This window comes from Pholis gunnellus (assembly GCF_910591455.1).
Source record: "Pholis gunnellus genome assembly, chromosome: 9".
In the NCBI taxonomy this organism is placed as follows: Eukaryota; Metazoa; Chordata; class Actinopteri; order Perciformes; family Pholidae; genus Pholis; species Pholis gunnellus.
In genome coordinates this window covers 926,164-953,313 of record NC_136535.1, presented here as the reverse complement: position 1 = coordinate 953,313, position 27,150 = coordinate 926,164, and the positions used below count along the sequence as shown (strand labels likewise).

At 44.0% G+C, this 27,150-nt stretch overlaps 1 protein-coding gene across 1 annotated transcript in view; it reads left to right on the top strand.

Annotated features, from left to right (window-relative positions):
* Positions 1-27,150, top strand: part of fat3a (FAT atypical cadherin 3a) — a gene marked incomplete at its 5' end in the record, with an annotated part of 122,394 nt that overhangs the window by 72,905 nt on the left and 22,339 nt on the right. Inside the window, 10 exons of the mRNA XM_079166666.1 lie at positions 120-1,491; positions 3,742-3,938; positions 4,109-4,262; positions 4,467-4,700; positions 6,396-6,788; positions 6,991-7,205; positions 11,279-11,416; positions 14,888-15,031; positions 15,687-15,884; positions 18,643-19,444. Coding sequence (XP_079022792.1) covers positions 120-1,491; positions 3,742-3,938; positions 4,109-4,262; positions 4,467-4,700; positions 6,396-6,788; positions 6,991-7,205; positions 11,279-11,416; positions 14,888-15,031; positions 15,687-15,884; positions 18,643-19,444 — 3,847 coding nt within the window. The remainder of the gene's footprint in view (positions 1-119; positions 1,492-3,741; positions 3,939-4,108; positions 4,263-4,466; positions 4,701-6,395; positions 6,789-6,990; positions 7,206-11,278; positions 11,417-14,887; positions 15,032-15,686; positions 15,885-18,642; positions 19,445-27,150) is intronic.

Sequence of the window (27,150 nt, the reverse complement as noted above, 5' to 3'; positions counted from 1 at the left end):
TAAGTGCTATTGAAATTAATTCAAATATGTTTTTGTGTTTGCATAATTTCGCACATTGATAATACAGTACGTAATTCTACATTTTCATGTCTGTATTATAAAACGTTTTTTAATTTCAGGTAAAGGCAACAGATGCAGACCCTGGAGTGTTGGGTCACATCATTTATTCCTTTGTTAATGATGTGGGCAAGGACCAATTCAGCATTGATGCAAATGGCCAGATCACCACTGTAGAAAAGCTTGATCGTGAGGACCCAGCCAATAAGGACATTGTTCTGACAGTGGCAGCCCAGGACCCAGGTGGACGGGTCTCTTACTGTACAGTACAAGTTACTCTGTCAGATGATAATGACAATGTCCCTTGCTTCCGTGCTACAGAGTACAGAGCTTCAGTCAAATCTGATGTGGCTAAAGGTTTTTTGGTGACACAGATTCAGGCTTATGATCCGGATGATGGCACTAACGCCAAAGTGACATATTCACTTTACAGTGAGGCTCATGTCCCTGTCGTGGACATTTTGGAGATAGACCCAGACAACGGTTGGATGGTAACTAAAGGCAGCTTCAGCCACTTGAGGAACTCTGTATTATCTTTTTTTGTAAAGGCTGTGGATGGAGGAAATCCAGTCCGGCACTCTCTAGTGTCTGTCTACATCCATGTACTTTCTCCAGATGCCTTCATTCCTTCCTTCAGCCAACATCAATACTTATTTAGCATGCCAGAGGACACCCCCATAGGTTCAGTCATAGGGACTGTGCGCCTCAACACTTCTCCTGGATATGCCTCGCTTTCTGCTACTTTTGCCCTGGTTAACGGAGAGACCGGAGAAAACAACCAAAATGTGGTGTTTGTGGTGGAAAAGGATACAGGTGTGATCAAGCTTGATAAGCTTTTGGACCATGAGGTGATAAAAGAATACCATTTGAAACTCACTGCCACTGTACAACAGGCTAAACTGGATTCTGTGACTTCTGTTAATGTTGAAGTCAAAGTGTTGGATCTAAATGACAACAAACCAGCGTTTGAGGCAAACTCCTATGAGGCCACAGTTATGGAAGGAATGTCAATTGGAACCAAAATCATTAAAGTCCAAGCACTAGACCCAGACTCAGGGGCCAATGGCCAGGTAACATACAGTCTTGGGACATTAATCCAGTCAGATGGGGACTTAGATACATTGGTTGACACCTTTAGCATTGACAGCAACACAGGCTGGATCTCCACACGCAAGGACTTGGACCATGAGACCAACCCATCCTACATATTCACGGTAGTAGCCTCAGACCTTGGAGAGACCCTATCTCTTTCCAGTACCACCACTGTGACCGTAGCAGTGTCAGACATCAATGACAACCCCCCCAGGTTCCTGGAGCAAAGCTACTTTGGTTCAGTTCAGGAGAGTGACCCGCCAGGCGAGGTGGTGGCTGTGCTGAACACCAGAGATGATGACAGCTCTGCCGTTAACCGTCAAGTCAGCTACCACATCACTAGTGAGTACCACTGTAAATATTTGTTATTGCACTGCAACTGTATCAGCAGACATTGATACTAGATTTCTGCGAAACCCTGGATTTTTTATCATCCAGTGCCAATGTTAATCTTCCAGTGCCAATGTTTTTATAGTTCTTGCTTTCCACAATATCTGTTCATGACCAAGAAAAAGATTTTTCCGGACACATCAATGGAGGTGTTTGTGGGTGAGGTGGTCTCTGAACACTCGTTCCCCCTTAATTTCTCCACTTACTTAGTCCTCTAGCAGTGACAGTGCATTCATAATGCAGCATTACACGAGTGTCACCATAATGTGTGTATGTTTATAGAAATCAAACTGGCTGTTTAAAAAATGTTTGACAATCAGTTGATCCCCAACCCTGGTTATCATTCAAAAATGGAAGTAGGTGACGCAATTTATTTATTTATAGAAGTTTTGTTAAAGTGAACTTGGCCAGCTTAATCATCAGGACTCATAATGAGGATATGGAGCTGTTGCTGTCTTTATTTCCACACATTTGTAATTTACACAATCCATATGTGCAGGTGGTGAATATGTGCCAGGTGAGGTGACTGGAGAAGGCAGAGTGTGTGACAGTCACTCTAAGGCACTCTAATCAGATAGCTGTTTTCAGGTTGTCTGTATACAGTAGGCTGTATCTATCTCTATTGAATGAAGCCATATTTAAATAAACCTCCTTGAAGTGAGAGTGGGCTTTGATTGGTGCGTGGCCGATTGGAAGCTATGATTCAATCGGCTGGCTGTCAGCTGGTTACAGCTGGGGCGTATAACTTCCGTGTCCTGCATGAACTTACGCTAGCTTCATTTGTGATAGAATCTGAATTGTAAGTCGCTTTGGATAAAAGTGTCTGCTAAATGACTGTAATGTGGAGAAACTGGTGTAGCGTGAGTCTTTCGCACCTAACACGGTGGTCACTCCATCGGCTGTCCCACCTGCGAGGATATGCGTTCCTCTTTGAGGTGTTGGAACAATACCTTCGGCCTTTTATCTCACCCCGTAGCTAAATAGTTAGGATTTCGGAATTAACTGTCTTTTTGAAAGTCTTTTACGGCTGCCCTAGGTGCTCTCAATGGGATGTAACCCTAACACCCAGTATATAATAGTTATGTACATCGTCTATACTTTACTATTGCCTATTGTGAACATTCTCACCATTTATGACTAACACTGCCAAGTCTTCACCCAGGGAACTCACCTTAAGCTCCTCTGCATGTTTCAGTCGTCACATCTTATCGCACCTTTAACGGACAGGGGAAGGACCAGAATACTTTGTTTAGCTTCAGACACTTACAAAATGCAAGGCTGTGTTTTTATTTCAGGTCTTCACACAATAATCACATACAACAATTGAAATTCAATGAAACAGTTACAGTGGCTACAGTATCTAATTTTAACACTCCTATTTTAATAAGTTCTCCTCTTTGTCAGCTTTCACTGATTTTGCTATGAGGTATAAGCCACTAGTTCCCCCCTTTTCTCCTCTCTGCTCCGCTCTGCTGTTCTCCTGTCAGTGCAGCTCTCAGTCAGCTCTCTGACATTCCTACTTTTTTGGGGGTCTATCCTTTTTATGCTGTCCTCTGATAGCAAAAGGGTCTTATTTGGGGTAAATAAAAGGGTCTTATTTTGCTCTATTCTAAGGGGGGTAAGACCCCTAAGGATCTAGTGGGGAAAAAGTCCATCTCTGAGGGGGTAAGTCCCCTAAAGGGTCTTCTGTTCCCTTTAGAGTGGGTAAGAAGTCTATCCCAATCTCTTGTTGGGGAGAAGCCCAAATCTCTCAGGTTTCCTGCTGCCTTTTATACTGATCTAAGGCTGGCACCTCCTCCAGTTCATGTGTCACTCACACACGAGTCCTCCTCTGTCTAGAGCTGACACAGGATGTAACTGGTTGTAACTGGTTTGATCCTGTTCAGAAGAGTAAGGATTCTAAAAGTTTGGAGTGACTATTTTATACAAGGCATCTATGCAGTTTATATGATTAATCACGTCCATCATAAAATAAAACAAGTTATATTATGATGGTTATAAAAAGTGTAAACAAGCTATATGTTGTGATGGTTATACTTTGAACTCAAAAAGGTTACAGGTTATAATAGCTATACTTTTATGCTTTCATACGTTTCTACGATCTTTCTACACAGGTCATAAAGTCCATGTATGCCTCCATGTCTGAAACCTTTTTCACTGATCCTGGATCTCACTGTGCCGGTCTCTCTGTGTGTTGTCCAGGTGGGAACTATCGTGGTGTGTTTGCGCTCGGTCTGGTTCAGGGTGAATGGAAGATGTATGTAAAGTGGCCACTGGACAGGGAGGAACGCAACCTCTACGTCATCAATGTCACTGCTAGCGATGGACTCTTTGTTTCCCAAGCAACGGTGGAGGTGACAGTGATAGACACCAATGACAACAGCCCCATCTGTGACCATGTGAGGAATAGAAGCGCATGTTCTTTTTTATTTATTTTTGGTTTGACATGCCATGTCCTTTATTTGACTTAGCTCACTGTAAATGTAGCCATTGTAGAAGCTGTACCAGCTTTTCACAGTGTAACTGTATTCTTTGTTTCTTTGCTGTGTGTGTACATGTGTGTCTGCAGGCTGTGTACACTGCCTCCATTTCAGAGGACCTCCCAGTAAACAGTGTGCTGCTGAGGATTGGAGCTACAGATGCTGATGTAGGCGTCAGTGCCTGGATCCAGTACTCCTTACATGGTCCTGGATCCCAGGACTTCAGCATTGACCCGGACACTGGTAAGCATGCAGAATGGCTTCTCTTGGAGCAACCAGTTTTTAGAGAGCTTGCAACAGTGAAATGGAGCCAGGCCACCAGCTTATCACAGCTTACACAGTTAGACGCACAGTTATTCCTTTGGATGCTGGAATTTGTGTGACTCTCTCGTGACACTGTATGGCTCCATCTCTTAATGTTTCACAAGTTGTTTTTAACCTGTCCAGGTGAAGTCAAGTCATCTATGAATCTTGATCATGAGATGACACCCTACTACCGGCTCGTTGCCCAGGCAACTGATGGTGGTGGACGATGGTGCCGTGCTGAGGTGCAACTGGCAGTAACTGATGTGAATGACAACCCACCCGTCTTCACCCTGTCACAGTACACTGCCAGTGTCTATGAAGACACCGCCACCAAAGCCCTGCTCACCCGCATTCAGGCCATAGACCCTGATGAAGGTGATACCACTATTACTATTACTACTACTACTGGTGGTACCACTGCTGTACGTTGTGCTTCAAATATTCTATGCTATGTTTTAGGGTTAAAATGGAAGCAGAGGCAGACACAAAGAGATCAGACAAGTAGAGAGAAGAGATCCCAAGTACAGAGAGAACAGAAAAAAGTGTATATAAATAATAATGTATAGTTTGTCTGTATACCCGTGCTCTCTTTGATGGTATTCTTGGTTTATCACATGAAAAGTGACAGAAGTAGTTCTTAGAAGAGGTGTATGCCCTGTCTACACATACAGATAGTTATCCAAACAGATATTTTTTAGGTCACTAAAACGGATATTTTGAAAATGTCTTCGTCTCTTTGTATCTGTGTGGACAGGATGTAAAACAGAGCGTTTGGGAAACGACGGCATCTCCCTAATTGGCGCATGCCCATTGTTGCGTTATGTAATGAGCATGCGCCAGAAACGATAACAGAGATGCTCGACCACTGGAATGTTGATGTGTTGTTGGCACTGCTTGGTCTAATGACTACTCTACATTTAAACTTTATATTACTGCACCACTTCACGGCCAAATGGCCACTGAGATGTAGTTTCGCCATAGCACTGTAAATAACATTTGTACAAATCAAAAAATAATAAGCTACTGCTTTACTATTGTTTACTATTTGTTTACAACGTCAAAGGTGAATAAGCTCACTGAGCATGCTCACGAATCTTCTTACATTACATTATTACATTACAGTCATTTAGCAGATGCTTTTATCCAAAGTGACTTACAATAAGTATATTCAACATCGGTATCCAAGAGAACTACTAGTCACCAGAAGTCATGAGTGCATCTCCTTTGTTAAACAAGTATCTAAGAGCATAGAGAGCAAACGTACAGTGCAGAAACAAACTAAAACAATAAGTGCAACAAACTAATATGAATACAATAAGTGCTAAGTGGAAGGCTAGTACTTCTAGAAGAGGTGAGTTTTCAGCCTGATGAAAGATGGGCAGTGTCTCTGCTGTAAAACAGCCGTGACCGGGTCGATGGGCCGCAGGGACCTCTGAGCGACGGGGGAACCGATCGCCCCGAGGCAGCAGAGTGAAGTGGTCGTGGAGAGGTGTAGGGCTTGACCATGGCCTGGAGATAGGAAGGAGCTGTTCCTTTCACTGCCCTGTAGGCTAGCACCAGAGTCTGAACCTGGATGCGAGCTCTTACAGGGAGCCAGTGTAGAGAACGGAGAAGGGAAGTTGTGTGGGAGAACTTGGGGCGATTGAACACCAGACGAGCTGCAGCTTTCTGGACAAGCTCCAGAGGTCTGATGGCCGATGCCGGGGCTCCGGCAAGTAGTGAGTTGCAGTAGTCCAGGCGGGAGATGACCAGAGCCTGGATTAGCACCTACGCTGTCTCATCAGTGAGGAAGGGGAGAATCCTCCTGATGTTGTACAGCAGGAATCTGCAGGAGCGTGTAACTGATGAAATGTTTGCTGAGAACGACAGCTGGTCATCCAGTTCTTCTCTGTTAATTGAGTTAACCGTTGACAAAGCTTTTATTGCCACCTACTGGCCCGGCGAGCGTTTGGAGTCGTTTATTGCGTTCTAGTCTGGACGGAGATATTTTGTAAAATCAAGGTTGTGTGGACAGAATTTTATTTTAATTTTTTTTGTAGCCTACCTGACACTCTTTTTCTGGCTTTACAGCAGGTCCAGGCCGTATGGTGGTCTACTCCCTGGCCGACTCTGCAGGAGGCTCCTTCTCTATCGATAAGTCCTCAGGCATCGTGGTCCTGGAACGCATTCTCGACCGCGAGGTCCAGCCGGCTTATCAGATAACAGTCCATGCGTCTGACCAGGGTTCACCGTTGGCCCTCTCCTCATCGGTCAATGTCACTATCACTGTGCTGGACATCAATGACAACCCACCTGTGTTTGAGCGCCGTGATCAGCTAGCGACAGTGCCGGAGGATGTAGGAGTGGGCACCGAGGTCCTGAGAATTTATGCTGCCAGCAAGGACATCGGGACCAATGCTGAGATCACTTACAGTATCCGATCAGGAAATGAGCATGGGAAGTTCCACATCCACCCACTGACCGGTGAGTGTGCTAACCACAGCTCTACACTTGTCATCCCTCATTTTATTCACACTTGATATTCATTATAACACGTTCCGTATTGTCGCACATATGAACACTGCAACCTTTAGAAATGTTTCTTTTCTTACATGCTATTTTGATATAAATTCTGTCTTTACTCAAATGCATATTTTTGTTCCCTCTCTCTCCTCATCTTGTTCAGGTGCCATTTTAGTTGCCCAGCCCCTGGACTATGAGACCTGCAGGGACTACTTTCTAACAGTGGAGGCTTGTGATGGCGGCACGCCACCATTGAGTGCAATTACGACAGTGAACATAAACCTGACAGATATCAATGACAACGCACCCATGTTCAGCTGTGACCTCTACGCTGCAGTGGTGTCAGAGGATGCTACCACTGGAGAGTCTGTAGTCCAGGTAGGTTCCAGTCAGAGTCACGTTTTGCCTGCATATATGTGAGGATGCCTGAGGCCATGTCCACACTACTACGTTTTCATTTTAAAATGCATATCTTTTGCTACGTTACACTGAGTGTCCACACGAGGCCGGAGTTTTAGAGCACCAAAAACGGATCAGTTTAAAAACGCTCCCGATAAATTTGAAAACTCCGGGGTTACCTGTTAATGTGGACGGGCGTAAATGCATCATTTTGGGAACGATGACTTAGACACCCGAGTTCGCTACTTGATTGGGTCTTAGCAGTCACAATGTGTCCTTCCCTGATTCGTCACGCCCCATCACCTTTTTCCGGAAGAACACAAACAACAGCCTTGATTATCGATCGACTACCAGATGTTAATTCAACATGGATAACTGATTACCAGCGTTGCTGATCTTGTTGTCTATACTAGCAGTTGTTGTGCAGTTAAGTTCTGCATTTTGTAATTCTACTACTGCCGACATGCGGAGGAAGCAGCTGGTATTGGAGCGATTAGTGAACAGCGTGTACATTATCTATGGTGCGGACGTCTGAAGTCACAGTTTGCGGCTTTCCTTTTCTTATTGATGCTTATTTTCTTCTGGACAACTATTGTGAAGTCCACAAAGAAACTGTGAAGGAACAAAAGCAGTAATTGCTCTCCAGTGCGTCAGAGACTTCAGTCACCAGCAGAGCAACGAGTGTGAGAGCAGACAACAATGGAACAGAGGAAATGAGTGAGAGAAGTGTGTTGACCAAATGTATTCAATTCAATACAATTTATTTTGTATCGCTCAAAATGACTGAGGGCTCAGAGGGCTTTACAATCTGTCCCGGGACCCTCACATCGGTACGACAAAGGAGGGATCCCTCTCAGGATGGACAGAAGTGTGATAGATGTCATGTGTACAGAATGAACAACATTACAGAGTTACAACCCATTCAATGCATATGACAGAAATTATTCATATAATGAGAGTAGTACGCATAGTAATGATGGAAACATTACGACTACTAATAATAACAGCAGCAGTGGATATAGTAGAATGATAATGATAATAAAGCAGTAATGGTATCGGCAATAGCAATGCGACTACTAATAAAATGATAGTAGCAGCGGGGGTCAGACCAGGGTCCAGATAGAACCACGATCCACAGAAACCTGTAAGGCGAGAAAGCACAAAGACTCCAGGGAAGAAGCAAAGTTAGTGAAGTGCATTGATGGGACATGAATTCATACAGAAATGTATTGACCCATAATCTAGTAAACTTTAATTTGTATGTGTTCATTTTGAAGTAAATTAGCTGTGTGTGAGAGAGATAGAGCAAGACCTGCAGCGCTGTAACTAAGTCTGAAAAATATAGCTTCTAAAAATGTCCACGAAATGTGTCTGTTCCAATTTATAGAGGAAGTTTTAGAGGAAGATCTAAGTATCAAGCACTATCTTTCATTTTTAAAAACTACTATAATACTCTGTCATATTTTTTGTAACAAAGCAACTAATCTACTTCCTGTTTACAACGGCACCAGTGTATGTGAATAGTCATGTGATAATCGTTTTCAGGCGTGCTAGTATGGACGGAAATTAATTCGCAAACGATCCTGAAACGCCGTGTGGACAGAGATCGTTTTTGTTTTAAAACACCGGCTTTAAACAAAAAGTATTATTGTGGATGTAGCCTTGACCGACTCTGTCAAAATGTCTGTATTTCTGTGACATTTGCTCTTAATACTCGTGATTTTCAGAGGCTAGATTGTAATGTTTTGGGAAATCCTCTGACCTTTTCTTTAGCACCACCACAATTTCCACCTTTCCACAAGAAATATCAAAATGTAATGTGCAGTTTCTTATGACATTCACTTAGCAAATTCCTGATCCCCAGAGGACGGACATTTCCATGTTGGACACTTCAACAGCTTTCCTGTAGAACCTTAGAGATAAGATATCCTTAAAAAGGCTGTAGCAAAGTCTTGGTTATGTTTGTTCCACTTGAAGAGCTTTAGATCTTTATGTCTTGTTGGGTTAGAGTTAGGGTTAGGGTTAGGGCCACCATGTTCTTGTGTTATAAGTTACTTGTTTTTCTTTGTAAAGAGAGATGGTGAGACTAGTGGCTTGTCTTCAGTGAAATGGCTCTGTTCAGTAGTACCCTTGAAATATTTGGCAAGACGTGAAAGGGGAGCTGTTTGTGTGTGAGATGCTGCAGCAGTGGTATACAGTGTCATCAGGGTGGATGTCATGTTCTTCAAGATTGCCCCCTCTGAGAGTCAAACAATGGCTTTGTGTGATGCTCTCATCAGCTCAGAGTTACTCATATTTACTGGTCTCTCAAGGTTTGACAGGATTCAGCAGTGTAAGCTTTTTATTGGTGAGCTTCACAGACAGTTGAGATGGACTCCTATTTTTAGAGACTTTGTGGGTTTGTGGGTCTATTTGCTTCCTATCTGTAAAAAAGTAATAATATGCTGAGATATGTTAAAAAATCTCTCACACAAATCTATTGCATCTTTCCCATCTCCCTCGACTTCCCCTTCTGTCAGCATTCAGATCCAACAAAAAAACAAATGAGACACATATCATATAGATTATTGTATATAGTATACATAGATAAGTATATAGTAAAACCAACAGTCTGTGAAAATAAAGATTTGTCTTTTCTTTTTATCAATGGAATAGAGAAAAGGCCTTAAATGTTGAACTAAAAGACCATATTCAGTCTTTACAAAGAAAATGAATTGTACGGGAAACAAATGGTAAATCAACTGTTATGGTGATAACTAATAAGCAGTTTAACTAACCAGTTAGTATTGGCTTTTAGGAGAAGATGACATTATTAAATCAAACAGCAGGTAAGAGGGCACTGTCTGTTTTTATCATCATGATCTTCTGTAATATAATAACTTAGAAGAGTGTGAAAAAATGTTTTGTTATTCAAATGATTAAGCTGAATGATGTTAAACCTAATGTGTGAATGACTGATACAATGAAATGTATCCAGTCATTCTCCTGGCATTTGTTGCCAGGAGCCGATCCCAGCTGTCATTGTGTGAAGGCAGGGTTCACCTGGACCGGTCGCCAGACTATCACGGGGCTGACACACAGAGACAGACAACCATTCACACTCACATTCACACCTATTCATTTAGAGTCATCAATAGAGAACCCACGCTGACACAGGGAGAACATGCAAACTCCACACAGAAGGCCCGTCTAGTCTGGGAATTGAACCCCAGCCCCTCTTGCTTTGAGGCGACACACCGTGCAACCTATTTGACTTTACTGCACAATGATAATGTAGCATTGCCAAAAAATGCATTTCCTAAACATGTTTTAACTTCCTCTAATTAGTTTCTAATCTTCTCACATGAATGAACTCTGATGGCTGCCTGACAGGTAATGAAGGAAAAGTACAGCATGCTTTGGAAAATGGAAAATTGAAAATGGCCAGCAGTGATGGAAAGAAAATGGTATTTTCAGAAAATGGGTTAAAACATACATAATTAATGCTACAAAGCAGCATAAATAGGCACTGCAACATACTGTAATATCTGTGAAATGTATTTGGCCATGAATTGTAATAGAAATCATCAAAATGCAGCGCAAACCCAGGCCTTTTGTTTCCAGAAGGGTCCTCTATATTAATAAACCAACGAAGCAAAGCAGCAGCTTGGATTATTAGTCACCCAGAATCACTGTAAAGTGCTGCTGATGACTGTTCAGCCTCATACTGTACTCTGTTAGTCTGTTCTACCCATCACACATATTCCAGTCACCTCAGAACTGTGTTTGGGTTGGTAAAGTTTGGATCAAGTCCAGCCAATATCACCTGAGCTTCATAAGGGACTTTATAAGGGACTCCAGTGCCATGCGCATATATAGCTGTGTGCCGGCAGAGGAGACATTTGGGACAGAGAAGGCTCGTATCTATACAGCTTATTAGGAATCTGTGATATATGGATGAAAAATATTTCATCCAGTTTGCTTTTGAAAAGCATTTGTGTCAGTATAGGACAGTGAAACAGTCACTCAGCCTGCAAGTGTGTGTGTGTGTGTGTGTGTGTGTGTGTTTTCAGCTGGTAGCAGAGGACGTTGACAGTCAGCTGAATGGCGCCATCCTCTACTCTGTTGTCAGTGGAGACCGAGACAGCCAGTTCTTCATTGACCCCCTCCGTGGGGTCATCAAGGTCAACAAGCCACTGGACCGTGAGACAGTGAGGACACACACACAAACACACACACTTCTAACTTCTAGAAATAGCATCAGTACCTCACAGTCACACTTGGTTGTAGCAAATTGTAGTAAATTACAGCTTTGTAACCTATAGTTAGGTCAGCATGAGATCAACTGTTAGCATTAAATATAGTGCAATATGTATATTAAACTAAAATAAAGGCTATAGCTTCTGTTCCATGAGCTCCACACACTGGAATCTTGGTTAAAGACATTTACAATTGCTCACACACTAAAATGACACATAAAGCACAATAATTGAGACTTTTTTCAACACAGTTCTCTACGTGGGAAACAGGAATTTAGTGACTTGTTCGTCTTTCAAAGCAGTGCCATTCAAAATGCAACACCCATGGACCAACTTATCAATCAGGATGTAAGCTCTATAAAAAGACCTGAGGTGAGTACCTGTTTGCAGCAACAATGGAAGCTCGTTTTCAACAACCTTTATTAGCACCTGTGATTCATGATTTCTCTTTGTCACCACAAATGATTTTTCTGTACAGTGTGAAATGCCCCCTTTGGAAATGCATTGATTCATGTACTTCTAATAATATCTGTAAAATATCAAACCCATTGTATATCATTAGAAGAGTAGAAATGTTGGACGTGTTTTCGATTGAGCACATCAGTGTGTAACTGGTTCAAACAGAGTCAGCATGAACCGTGTGTGTGCCATACGCTGACAACACTGGGTACATGAATATATTGATCAAAAGTACTTACTGCTCACTGATTTAAATATGTATTATAAAATCAATCAGTGTCAATGCATTTCCAAAGGGGGCATTTCACACTGTACAGAAAAATCATTTGTGGTGACAAAGAGAAATCATGAATCACAGGTGCTAATAAAGGTTGTTGAAAACGAGCTTCCATTGTTGCTGCAAACAGGTACTCACTCAGGTGTTTGGTCAGGTGACACCTGTTTTGGCCAATTGGTCCATGGGTGTTGCATTTTGAATGGCACTGCTTTGAAAGACAAACAAGTCACTAAATTCCTGTGTCTGATGTAGAGAACTGTGTTGAAAAAGTGACATATTTAATTGCTTTTTGGTACAAAGCAGAAAATGAGTTTTGGAGACTTGAGCTGAGGTTTTAATTTGAGGGTCAGTCTCAATAATTGTGCTTTATGTAATTTTAGTGCGTTGGCAGTTGAAAAATGTGTAACTGTAAAAACACTTGATTGCATATCATGATATTTATGTTGATGTGTATTCATTGTAAAATGTCTAATGTACATGTGTCTGCAACAAGCTAAAACAAAGCAGAGCTTCATTTTCTTTCAGCCTTAACGTTTATTAGTAACAGCTGATATAATCTGCAACCGGCAACAGCTGCAATTTTAACAGGTGGAAGCAACAGAGACCGTCTCCATGAATGTTCTGCACAGTACCCCTTGCTAATGCAAAGAGATTAAAATACATGATACAAGATTTGTCAATCTTGTAGCTCAGTGAACATGTATATTTTTTATTTGATATTATATCAACCTTAAACTGGAACCATAAGCAGCCAACACTAAGGTTATCTAGCTTAGGTGTGAGCTCTCATCGTTGCCCATCTTTGATGTAAAGAAGGAGCCTGCTGGCAGCTGATGATCTCACGCTGTAAAATGGATCCCTGACCAGATGGCAACTAATCACACTTGAACAGGAAGCACATGCACAAAGCAGCTCTGAGTATGAGCTCTTTAATATGCAGCAGGAATAAAGATGGAAGGCATGAGCAGCCCTGCCTGCCTCCCCTCCTCCTCTGAGTTCTTTTCTTCCTCATCTTCTGCTTCTTCCTCATCTCCTTCTCCTCCGCAGTGCTTGAAAACTTCAGAAGTGTTCATATGCCCATCATAAAGTATTCAAGAGTGCGGTGGATGAGCTGTCTGAACGTGCTCAGAGAGAGCAGGGCGCGTGTGGGATCAAAGCATTTGGCTGATGAAGTGTGTGTGGGGTTATCACACAGACTCTCTCTCTCTCTGTATGTGTCACTGTGTGCAGAGCTGATGTCTGTGTGTTAATACTACTATGTGCATGGGTGTGTTTTTTCCTTCTATTTTCTCCCCCTCTCTCTCTGCTAAGCAGGTCAGAGTTGTTTACTACTGACATGTATTTCTTCATATGTCTCAGGCAGCAGAATAATGTTTTCTTGCTGCCTTTGCATTTCTCCTCAGCATGCTTCATTAGCTTTTTATTATAAAGCAATATGAAGAAATATCCTGCAGCGGGTTTACAGCAGACTGAGAGTGTGTCCAGAGTCATCTCAGATCAAATCAAGAAGCCTTTTATCTTCATCTCAGTGCTGTTTTCTTGATATGTATCCAAGTGATGGTAGACAGACGACTTGATTAAGCGCCGGAGTGCCAGATTAAATATGATTACAAATTACCACCAGAACATTGGCAATCTGTCTGCTATATATAAATGCAAGAACAGTCGTTGTTTTGGGAACAAACTGTGAACACATTGACATAGTGTCATCTTTTAATATATAATGATATAGCTCAAATATGTCCTAGTTTTTTTCCATAATTTCTATGCAATGCAACATCGTACTCTCCAAGCTATATTTGCTAAGATTTGGTAAAATAGCAACATCATAAAACAAGTCATTCTGCAGTCAGAAGATCAGACTGGTTAGAAACAATCTCCAGGTTAGACAAACCACCAACGGTAAACATCCATCTGTGTACAGACTTCCACCTCGGATATGTACACACTGTTTTCCTGTGCAATGAGGGATTATTAGTGACATTGCAGGTGTGTCACTTTCAGTTTGACCTCCAGAACAACTGGTTCAGATTATGTGGATAAATAGTCACAGTGTCACCAGATCTCAGAGCTATTGGCTTATAGCCTACAGTGTATTTCAAATGATAAAGATAAAAATAAGGCTGAGTTCCAATGAACTGGAATCGTCCTGTAAAAGGAACTTTGACCATTTGTAAATTCCAGTGCGGACAGAACGTGAAAGGGAGACTGCGATTTAACAGAGCCTGGGCTTCTGGCTACAGCAGGCCCATGGTTGATGATTCTCAGTCACAGAAAGACATCAGCCCATTTATTCACAAGATGAATCTAAAAGGAAGACTATATGGCAATGTCATGAGCACATTGCCATCGTTAGATTTTCCTGTCCTTTACTGCCACCCTCAGGACAAAGTGTGCATTTTCACCACAAGGGAAGGCTATAAGAATAGTAAAATCATCATCCTGTTGTTGTCCAGCATTTTTAATGTGATCCTCTACAGCCTCATTTTTCACAAACATGAGGATCTACTGTGTGGTTGCTATCGGTGCGTCCAACCCCAGTTCAGAACTCTGTATTTTCTGGCTCAACTAACTGCCATGATAACTGAAATCCAGGCTTTCAGATTTGCCTTCAGAAGCCCATGGGGGACATCCTTTATATTTTGTGTTACTCTTCTATATATCTTCCATTGTGTCTGTCCTTCTAGGTTCTCAGCTACTCGTTGGCCATCAGAGCTCTGGACAGTGGAATCCCACCCATGTCCTCCACTGTGATGGTCAACATAGACATCTCTGACATCAATGACAACCCACCCACGTTCTCCCCGGCCAACCTCACTACTGTTATACAGGTAGACCTCATGATTGACATGATATTTACTGAAACATAAAGACAAGATGGACACTAGTCATTGGTGGCTCTTTTTGTTTGGTAAAAACAATCCCAACTGCAGTGGCAGCACACAAATCATGGCCCTGAACATAAGCTCAGCAGGCCATCCATAATCACACCTGTACAAATATCAGACTCAAATTCCACAGTCCTCATTCTGTAAAAAAAATGTATGCCAACGTTGATTTGGAACCAATGTGATGCTTCAATCATCTGAGTTAGACAAATCAAGGTGACATCATCCAAAGTGACAAAATTCCCTGGAAAGGGTTTGTGTGCTGAGCTGTAGTGGAGGGAAAGGAACACAAAGTGCAAGGAAACTGCAAGTGGAAACTACAAGAACAGAGCAAAATTGATTGAAGTCAACTAATTTGCATGACCATTTGTCTTGCCAACATGATTTCTTGGAGGAACTGACAGGTGGCAGTGGCAGGGTTAGGTAACAATACCAATGACTCGATGATATGCCCAGGAGCTAAGAATTCAACAAGGTTCTAAAAATGAAATGACCATTTAGTTTGATACATCATCTTGCCAAAACAGACATCATATTGTGACCATGAATAATGTATCCCCAACAGTTAGGTCTTTCTAATGGCGTGTCCCTCCCCCAGGAAAACAAGCCAATTGGCACCAACATCCTGCAGTTGTCTGTCAACGATCAGGACTCCTCACACAATGGCGAGCCCTTTGACTTCCGCATCGTGTCAGGAAACGAAGGCGGAGAGTTTGTGCTGGAGAAAGACGGAATGCTGGTGGCCAATCAAGTGTTCAGGAGGGACCTGGCAACTGAATATGCTATTATGATCCAGGTAGAGCAAACTCCTCGAGCATCACTTCAGTTTCAAAAATTGTGAATCCGTGAATGCTGTAAAATGAATAATTAGAAGTTTAAATAAGCTGTTCACAATGACCAATTAGCAAGAACTATCATGGCTTGTTCATTGTGGACAAATGGAAGCTCTCCCGATGCTTTATATGGCACTTTGGACGTTTTAATGGCTACAATTATTTGCACAATTATTATTGTATTAGTTTGTGTCATGGCCTTGCCCCCCTCACCATTACTTTCTGGTTATTATAATTTAAAACGCTTTGTGTGACTTTTAAACTCACCTACTTTCACCTAAAGTAGCTGCAGGGCGATACTCATTTTCGCCAATAGGTGGCAGTAGCGGATTTTGGTATGACTGGCACTGTAATTCTTGTCTAAAATAAGCAAACTAGACCAGAAAGGACAGTCGAGATCGCAGAAGCAGATATTCATCTGAGACTGTCTTGTTGTATTCACAGTACAATAAATTAATCTATTTATTTAGCAGGGACAATGCCCACCAATCAACAGTAGAACTGTAAGTGAGCCAGAGTGAGCCAGAGTGAGCCAGAGTGAGCCAGAGTGAGCCAGAGAGGCTCATTTCCATCTGTAGTCCCCGGCCAGATGTTTCAAGGCAGCCTAAAATAACTAAATATCAAATGGCAAAGGAATTCAAATTCATAGACAAACGGACTGCAATAGTATAGACAAAACCATTACACAGCAAAAGAAAAGTGTACGCCATTATAGCAGAGCAGACATAACAGGCTGCAGCATGCGTCAGGCAGAACAAACCTCCTACAGTACAACACATATAGAGTATAACACTGAAGCACATAACACACATCAAAATGGAAAATAGCAACACTGAACAAGACAAATGCACATATAGGTGAAACAGGCAGGACAGACAGTACATCAATGCTTGCATACCTGATTGGCAACAAGCCATTCTTTAAGGTTATGCTTGAATGTTTTGTACGTGTTGTGTGTGCGTATGTGTGGTGGCAGAGCATTCCACCAGTGAGCTGCCTTCACAGAGAATGTAGATTTGCTAAACGAGCTTGACCGATATGAAATGACACAATCACCTCTTGAAGCAGATCTAGTGATTCTGCTGCTTTGAGCGCTTTGTCTAATAAAATCACTAAGCGGAGGCGGGGCCATAACATGTAACATTTTAAAAACCAGACACACATCAATAAATTTAATGAGGTTCTCTCAACTCAGGATATGGTGCTTGGTGAGAATATTGCAGTGATGGTGACTTTTGGCTTTTTATCAAGTGTTTTTAGGGCTTGTTTATGGAGAATATGACTTAGATTTGAATGTTGTGCTGCTGGCTTGTGCCCAGCTGGTCCAGCAGTAGGTCAGATGGGGACAATCATCGCATTAAAATACAATTTTGCAGCCCGCATGGTTAGACAGTGTCTTACATATCTAAAATGTATGAGATTACATTTTAAGACCTTTGTCACATGTTTTACCTGTTTTTTAAAAGAGAGATTAGAATCAATAAAAATTCCTAAATATTTCAAATCTGACACTACCTGTAGCCTCTCACCAGCAACATAAACATCTGGCTCCGGTGACACTTTGTGAAGAACATACAAACAGTGTTTTTAACATTCAGGTGAAGGCAGGAATCTGCAAGCCATTTAGTTACATTTGTCATTGTGGACGTGAGTTTAAGTGCAGCTTGTTCTTTGTTCTTTGCGTGCACATAAATCACTGTATCGTCAGCGTACATTTGAATATCACACCCATCGCAGACACCCGGCAAATCATTAATGTATAAACTGAATAATAAAGGTCCCAAAACAGAACCCTGGGCTACTCCCATGTTCAATCTCAGAGTAGATGATGAAACATCACCCACTCTGACACACTGGGTTCTTCCTTCAAGGTAGGATTTCAGCAAGGCAAGAGGAAAAGTGTTTATTAATTAATTTATTAATTAATTGTGATTAACCGTATCAAAAGCCTTCTTGAGGTCTAGAAAAACTGCTGCTACTAGCCTTTATCCATTTTAAGCTTCACATTCTCTAAGAGGAAGCAGTTGGCTGTTTCATTCGAATGATTAGCCCTGTAACCAAACTGCATAGGATGCAGCTGATATGGAGAGCTGTTGAGATGTTTAATAAGTTGCTCTGCAACACATTTCTCAGCAATTTTGGAAACAGCAGGGAGAATACTGATTGGCCGATAATTGGAGACATCGGTTGAATCTCCTGACTTAAAAATGGGTGTTACTATGACTGATTTCCATCCTTTCGGAAACACACATTGCCTGAGAGATTTGTTGACAATGCTTGTGAATGGACATCGTCATCATTCAGTGTGTAACATTTACATAATGTCAAACTTTGGAATAATGGAAACTTTTGTATTCTTTTTTGTGGCAATACGGTTTCAGATTTGAGTGAAATTGACTGTGAAACAATATCTTCTTAGGGATGACATAATCCACCCGCTTTGTACCGTATACAAATGCTAATGTGAGGTTTCAGCAGTCTGAGTACAAATCAAGTGGATATCTTCCACAATCTGTCTGTTTTGTATAGAATTCCCTCTTTGTGTTTCCCAGTGTTTTACTGGCGTTTAGTGTGAATGCAGTCGACCATTGAAGTGAGTCATTTATCCTGTCATCTTTTATTTCCTTATCCCCATTTTCTTTTTAATGCATCTTCTCCATCTTTTCTAATAATCATCTTTTCTCTCCCTGTTCCTCCTCCTCCTCCTCCTCCTCCTCCCAGGTTACAGACTCGGGGAGTCCTCGTCTGTCCTCCTCCTCCATGCTGACAGTCAGGGTGATTGAGGAGAGCCTTCACCGGCCCGTGGCCTTTCCACTGGAGGTTCATATCGTCACTATGGAGGACGAGTTTCCAGGTGGTGTGATTGGCCAGCTGCATGCCACCGACGCTGACCCCTATGACGCGCTGACGTTTGGCCACGCCCCCCCAGCCCAGCGTAGTCTCTTTAAGATCAGTCCTCGTGATGGTAAGATCATCGCCCTGGGCGGGTTGGACGCAGGCAGGTACTCCCTCAACGCCAGCGTTAGCGATGGACGCTTTGCCGTACCCGTGCCTGTGAACGTGCACGTGGAGCAGGCGACACCGGAGATGCTGCGTGAGGCAGTTACTGTGCGCTTTGAGAGCGTGGCACCACAAGACTTTGTGGGGCTGCACCTGAAGAGCGTGTTGAAGGTTCTGCGGCAGGCCGCTGCATCGCAGCAGCGGGACACGCTGCACCTGCTCAGTCTGCAGCCAGTCGGTGGAACGCAACAACTGGACATGCTCGTTGCTGTGGAAACAGCAGCGGGTGGGTTCTACAAGGCGGCTTATCTCACCCAGAAACTGAGCGCATCACGCCGGCAGCTGGAGGAGGTCCTCAGAGTGTCGGCTATCCTAGATAAGAACTGCTCGGGACTGGAGTGTCGCGGGGCGCAGTGTGAACAGAGCATCATCCTGGACTCGCACAGCCTGGCTACGTACAGTACACCACGGGTCAGCTTTGTTTCACCACGCTTCCACCGGACCTCGCGCTGCACGTGCAACGGTGAGTGATAGTATTTTTTTATTTCGTGTGTTCCACATCCACACTATGTTTCCGTTTAAACCCAGGGTTTTCAGACGAAAACGAAATTATTTCCGTCCATTTTAACAGGCCTAAAAATCTGTAGATCACAGAAAGTATTACTATACTCTTCAATAAAAGGTTGTGCTTGATACTTAAGATTGTGGCCCACTGGGTTAAGAGGGTTGTCTGGTAACTGTTCGATCCTTGGCTGGGACGTGTCTTGTGTCGAAGTGTCCCTGAGAAAAACACTGAACCCCTAACGGCTCCATGGCCGCCTGTCATGGGCAGATCCCTGCTCCCTGGATGGGCCTTACCGGGATGAATACAGTATAATAAAAATGTTACTTTAAAATGAACACTTACAAATCAAAGTTTACTAGATTATGGGTGATTAAATGTGGTCGTTTCCTCGGTTGAACCAGTCGTCTGCAGCGCCACGATGACATTTTGAATCAACAGATTTAAAACAGCCGCCTATTTGTGTTGGAAAGCAGCACAATTCACTGACAGGGTGGTCACAAGTTGATCTGGCTGCTTTCAAGAGCGACTGCTGTCCTATGTCTCTAAATAATATTGACGTGTCCAGCGTGGTGTAACGGCACAGTTCCCGTTCTTCCAATCCTATTTTTCTACACAATGATGAGTTTACATCCTGTGGAAAGATTTGTTTACTTTTAAATGTGCTAGAGTTATTCTACGTGACACGTGTTTCCCCAAAACAGGCTCCAAAGACAATTCAGTGTTTTTACAAACTTTATTATTTTAATTACTACAGCACTATTACTATTGACACCAAAGGTACAATGCACTCAGTTGTGGCATTTTGTGCATGAAATGGAAACTTGGTATATATTCCATGACATAAAATGCACCCGTATTACACGAGAGAAGTTTAATGGGACAAGTTGCTTATCAAGTGTCATGCAATTGCATTTTGTGCATGAATGTGTAGCCGAGGGTTTATGTTGCGCATATACGTGAGGATAATAATACAAGAACCACAAGCTCCGTATTCAGCGCCAAGATGGCAGCGACTTTAATTCAACTCACACACTCCTTCACCCCCTCTCTCCTTCCGTCTCCTTCTTCACAATAAAAGCACAAACACATACAGGAACCCTGCTTCTTAACATACTCAACATAATAGCTTACATACCTCCCTTCCTCCATAAAGAAACGTCCCCATTTCTCAACATTAAGTGCAAAAACAAATCACATTTTCCAATCCCCGTAACATGTCTCTATAACACGACATTTGGCAGTAAAGAACATTATACATCCTTCCATCACCCAACTGCACAGCCTCCAGAAAATATGCCCCACTAATCCCAATAGACACCAGACATAGCTGATACCCCATAGCGTTGGACACACCATACATATACAGGACTGTCTCAGAAAATTAGAATATTGTGATAATCCCCATACGTGTGATTTAGTTTACTGAACCAAGCTGAGTGTTTTTCAAGGCTCAGGAAACCCTTGCAGGTGTTTCGAGTTAATTAGAAGATTCAAGTGATTAGTTGAATACCCTACTAGTATACTTTTTCATGATATTCTAATATTTAGAGATAGGATATTTGAGTTTTCTTAAGCTGTAAGCCATAATCAGCAATATTAAAAGAATAAAAGGCTTGCAATATTTCAGTTGATTTGTAATGAATCCAGAATGCATGACATTTTAGTTTTTTTAAATTGCATTACACAAAATAAAGAACTTTATCACAATATTCTAATTTTCTGAGACAGTCCTGTAAAGCAGTGGTCACCAACCTTTTCAAGCCCAAGATCCCTGACCTCTGCCTTGGTGACCGGCAAGATCTACTTATTGAGGTGTTGAGAGAAAAAGACTGTCCAGACTGTACTTACAACTTGAGGCTTTTTATTTGGCCTAATTGTAATTGAATGAAATCAAACACTTTGGTCCAGCTTTCAAATTGATGTGACCAAGAACTACATGACTTAATTTCAGTGCAACATAAAAAGGAAATTATTTGTTAACCGCACACAATATGAACAAGAAAAAACACATTTGCAATGAGGATGAACGACCAATATTAACTGTTGTATTTATCAACTGACGTTACAACACAACACTGACACAATTCTCAGTCAGTGCAACTAATGTAAGTGCAGTTCAGCTCTGTGTCCCATCACAATGCCATCAGAAGTCATGTGACTCAAGTCAGTGTGATGCTGTGACTGAACACTGTCTGTGAGTGCCTTGTAGTTCGGCTCATAAGCACAGACAGCCAGTCTGAGGCAGTCTGTGAGGTGTCTGTCTCCTTACCTCGTCCTCCCTCACTCCCTACCCTGGTGTTCTCATGTTTCCTTACCTCCTCCTCCCTCACTCCCTAACTGTCCGTGCTGGATCTGTCCCCGTTGTTTTAAAAAGCTAAATAAGTTATTAGCATGACTGCATCCAGCTAGCCAAACCTGTCTGGTACAGCTAGTAGAGAAGCTTCATGTTCTGCTTCTCTTTCCCGCTAGTCTGCTGTCTGATTGTGAGGTCAGGCTGATCTGGGATCAGCTCTTTAACTGCAGAATCTCCGCCAAAGTTGTCCTCTGAACTTTGGCTCAACTGCGCGTTCCTGACGAGAACGTGCAGCTTGGGGCCAAATCACTTTGGCCCCAAGCTGAATCTATTTGAGGACGCTGATTGGCTAAATTGTATGTCACTCATTTCTATCTTTAATCAGCAATTGGCTAAACTGCTTCATAGACCCGCCTCGGTGGCCCCACCAGCTACGCGCTCGGAGACGTGCACACAAGCGGAGAGCAGACAGGCTGCACACAAAATCCCCTTCAAAATAAAAGCACAGGATTTTGTTTTCTTTTTTGAATTTATTTTTATTTTATTTTGGAGAGCGACAGGGAAAGTCTCCGAGATCGACCTGTCGATCGCGATTGACGGGTTGGCGACCACTGATATAAAGCATGTGCTGCTACAATGAAGAAACATTTATCACTCAAAAATCAGTTAACGATAAGTGAAAAAGTCCTTTAAATATGCTGGTTGTCTCACAACTCTCTTTGAACGAGACAGTCTGTTGTGGTTCACTAGTGCCCGTAACCATAACAGTCTCTGTGCCACCAGTGACCCATGGCTCCTCCACCCTACAGACCTCCTCTAGCGACCCCTCGTCCTGCAGCGAAGGAGCATGGTAAGGAGAAGCTGGGAGGCTACTTGAAGAACCAGCAGGCCGTAGCAAGGTGTAAGGTTTCAGTCTGTCATAATGAACAACCTGCTCTGGTCCGTGGAGTTCCAGAGGACTGCCAATGCGATAGATGAGTCCCTGTTCTCCTTGAGAGTCCAACACAGCCAGGACCCTGTAGGGTCCCTTCCAGTGGGGAGCAAGTTTCATGCGGTCCTCCGTAGGATTATGCAGCCATACAAGGTCCCCTTCTCGATACGGCTGATGACGTGCCGTTCCATCATAATACAGTTTTTGTCTTTTAAAACAGCAAGGAGTGTAGTTAGTGGAAGCATGAACAGAGGTGTTATAGGCAAAAGCCAGCTGTTTCAGATACTCATCCCATTCACCTCCGCAGGCAAGCAGTGATTTGGCCAGTTGATCGATGAGAGTCCGATTAAATCTTTCGACCATGCCGTCGGATTTGGTATTATACGGTGTGGTGCGTGTCTTCTTAATCCCTAAATGTTGACACAGTCTTTGAACAACCCCCGCTTCGAACTGCCGGCCTTGGTCACTGTGAACAATTTCTGGAACGCCATGTACCAGCACGTAATCCTCAAACAGACACTGTGCTACTGATTGGGCTGTTTGATTAGGAAGAGCCTACAGGTTTACAAACTTGGAGAAGTAGTCTTCTACTACTAACACATATCTGTTGCCCTTAGCAGTCACTGGTAATTCAAGAATGTCCATTGCCACTCTCTGGAATGGTCGAGTTGCTTGGGACCCGCCCATTGGTGCCCGGTGCTTAAGCACAGGGGCTCTGCGGGTCTGACATGGGAGGCACTGCTCGCACCACTGTCGAATGTCTTTGAACATAAAGGGCCAATAACAAGTTTGCCTTGCTCATTCCCACACTCGTTCCACTGAGAAATGCGCCGCCACAGGGCCTCCATGAAGATGGTGCAGCACATCAGGGACAAGCGATGAGGACACGACCACTTGATACTGAGCACCCCCTGTGAGGGAGGAAGTCACTCTCCGGCAGAGTAGGCCATTCACCACAGAAAGACGAGGATATTCAGTCCATAACTTATGCAGCCACCTGGAGCTGCCTCTCATCTGCCCCCGAGGTGGTCGAGAATCCCTCCAATCCAACACCGTAGCAATATCTGGGTCGGCTTGTTGCAGTTCTTTCAGTCCAGTCCCATCATTAGAAAGTGCATGTATGAAAGACAGGTCATTTATCTCACTGTCCAGTTCCAACGGCTGCCCCCTTGTGATGAGGTCACAGGTCGGGAGGTTCACTGCAGATGGCGGTGTCAACAGACTGTCGGCTTGGGGAACACCTGACTCCCTGTCTGAGCCTACTGCATTCACCTCTGTGGCAATTTCTCGTGAGGCGTCATTCACCGTACCAGCCACAGGATCCTGCGGCCGCCGTGAGAGAGCATCAGCATTAGTATGCTGTTTTCCATCCTTGTGTTGAATGACTCAGTTGAAAGGATCCAGCTCCAATATCCACCGTGCTCTTCTTCCAGTGGGATCTTTGTCAATAGACATGCTGCGGAGGCCCAACAGAGGCTTATGATCAGTTATAACGGTGAAGGCCGCCACTCCGATGTAATGTCTGAATTGGCGTACAGCCCACACTATAGCCCACAGTTCTCTGTTAAACGTGGACCAGCACCTTTCGGTGGGAGTGAGCGACTGACTAGCATACACCACCACTCTCTCTAGTCCTTCCCTGTCTTGAGCCAACACGGCCCCCACTGCTTCCATGGAGGCATCTGTGTACACTTTAATTAAAAGGGATGTTGAAGTCAGGCATAGTGACAATCGGGGCCTCTGAAAGCACTCCTTTAAGATACTCAAAGGCCTCATCACATTCAGTGGTTCATTGGAACGGCGTGCCTTTACACGTCAGGTGGTGCAGAGGTGCTGCACGCTTGGCAAAGTCCTTCACAAAACGTCTATAGTAAGAGCATAAACCCACAAACGCTCTCACTTCAGTTGGATTCCGTGGTGTAGGCCATGTTCTGACCTTGTCAATGTTTCAAGGGTCTGGCTGTAGGCCGTGGCGAGAAACAACATGCCCCAGGAACACCACATGATCTTGAGCTAGGTGGCACTTTTTAGGGTTTAGTTTGAGACCTGCTGCTTGGATCCTGGAGAAAACTTCACGCAGACTGGAGAGATGACTCTCGAAGGTGGGGCTGTATATCAGAACATCATCGAGATACACCATACACACCTGCCATGGCAGCCCTCTTAGCACCAGCTCCGTCATCCGCTGAAACGTTGCAGGTGAGTTGGTGAGACCCATAGGCATCGACCGCCACTGGTAGAGGCCCCTGCCCGTCGTGAAGGCTGTTTTCTCTCTGTCTTCCTCAGCAACCTCAACCTGCCAGTAGCCATTAGAGAAATCTAATGTGCTAAACCACAGGGAGCCTGCTAACGCATCCAATGTATCATCCACCCTGGGAAGGGGATGACAGTCTTTCACCGTTACACTGTTCAAGCGACGGTAGTCAATGCAGAATCTCCACTCACCATTCTTCTTTTTTACGAGGACAGGCGATGCCCAGGGGCTGCAGCTCTCTTCAATTACCCCGTCAGCCAACAGGGCTGCCACCTGCCGGTCTATTTCTCCTCTCTTTTCTGCTGAAGTCCGGTAAGCGCGCTGTCGCTGGGGAGGATGATTGCCAGTTTTGATGCGATGTTGAATAAGCGTGCATTTGCCAGGCACTCCTCTGGATGTGCTGAATATCTCCTGGTGTTCTACTAGCAATGCAACCAATTGTGCCTTCTGCTGCTGACTAGTCGGAGACTCCTCCAGTGACACAAAAGGCACTTCAGTGGATGAGGTGGCGGAAACTGTCTCCACTGGGATCTGAGGGAGTGACACCAGCTCAGACTCATTCACAGAGGAAAAACTCCCCTAGATGCATGCCCTTTCTCAGTACCATGTCTTGATCTGTAGGATTTAACACACGGGCGTTAGTAACCCCATCCTTCACCAAAGTCACTGTGTGTGCAACGACACACTCACTTTTACTCCGGAGGTTAGGTGCTAAGTAGCCCACAAAGTCAGGCAGCTGGTCAATGGCTCCAACTAGACACACACACTGGCACCAGCATCTCGCTGAGGGGTGGCAATGTCATAGCAGTTGCGATTGAGACATTACAACACTCAGGAATCAAGTCTTTGCCACTCAAAAGTGGAATATCAGTGTCTCATAACTGCAGTCTGCCACGGGAAAAATCCAAGAGGGCATGATTAGGGACCAGAAAGTCCAGGCCCAGCAGTGCTGCTTGTGTAGACCCCCGAAGTACATAGAAAACATGCTGCCAGGATTCATTACCCAGATGTAGGGTGGTAGTTATGGTGCCCAATGTGTCCAGCATCTGGCCATTCACAGTACGTGCAGCAATAAAGTCCGAATTTATGGGCCGCTCGTGCGAAAATCAGCACTGATAAACGACTCTGTAGCCCCTGAGTCCACCAATATGTTGATTTCAGTCCCTTCAATGCTCCCCCTCACTTATGAGGTACTCTGTCGCTTTGTTGCATCTTGTATCGATGCATTATTGGCTGAGCCCATAGGTGTGGTAGCTGGTGTTTGGGCCTCAACATCAGCTACATTCCGTTTCCCGACTGATCGGCTGGGTCCTCTCTCTTGGGAGAGAGAAAACGTACTCCTCTCTTCCTCTGTGTTTCCTCATTAAAGGGGCCCCTGGTAGATCTAGGGCCCCTCCAAGTTGGAGAGCCGGCTCGGTTATCGTAAGGCGCCCGGTAATCCTGTTTTCCCCCGGGACCTCTTTCTGCTCCACTTTCCCGCCAGGCATGGTCAGGGGAACGTCCTCTCTGTTCCCCCCGCAGACGACGTGACTGGCAGCCCTGCTCCCCGCACACACACTGACACTGACCTCCACGCACTGAGTGAGAGGTTTTCCACTCGTCCTTCCAGCCACTGGATCTCAGTCGATTGTTTTCCTCTGCCATTCTCCTCATCTCTATCCTCATTTCTCTCATCTCTTCAGTAATTCTGTCCATCGTTCTGTACAAGCCCCCACTATCAGATATGGACTGTACCATTGGTGCTGTACCGCTTCCTGTAAGAGGCTGGCTCACATGGGTGTTGACATAGTCCATCTTTAGAGTCTCTGGCCATCGGCCAGCAATGACCAGGGCCTCCTCCAACTCAGTAGCCCCCTGCTCGTGACATTTAGCTCTCAGAACCGAATCGAGTCCAGCCAGAAATCTGCGAAATTTCTCCTCTCTGTGAGCTAGATCACCGTAGCCCGGGAATGCTTCTTGAACTAGCTTGCTTATATCTGCTGCATACACTTCCAAACTCTCACCTGGAGCACGGACACGGGCAGAGAGGTTCGCTCTGAAACAGTCCAGAAAATGTCTGTCCAAAAGCTTCCAGTAATTTCTCCTTTACTGCAGAATAGTCGGTCTGCACGGCCGCTGGCAGGCTATCCCACAGGTGAAAAGCAGCCTTGGTCAGCCGCGTTGGCAAGATCCTAGCCAGTTCGTAA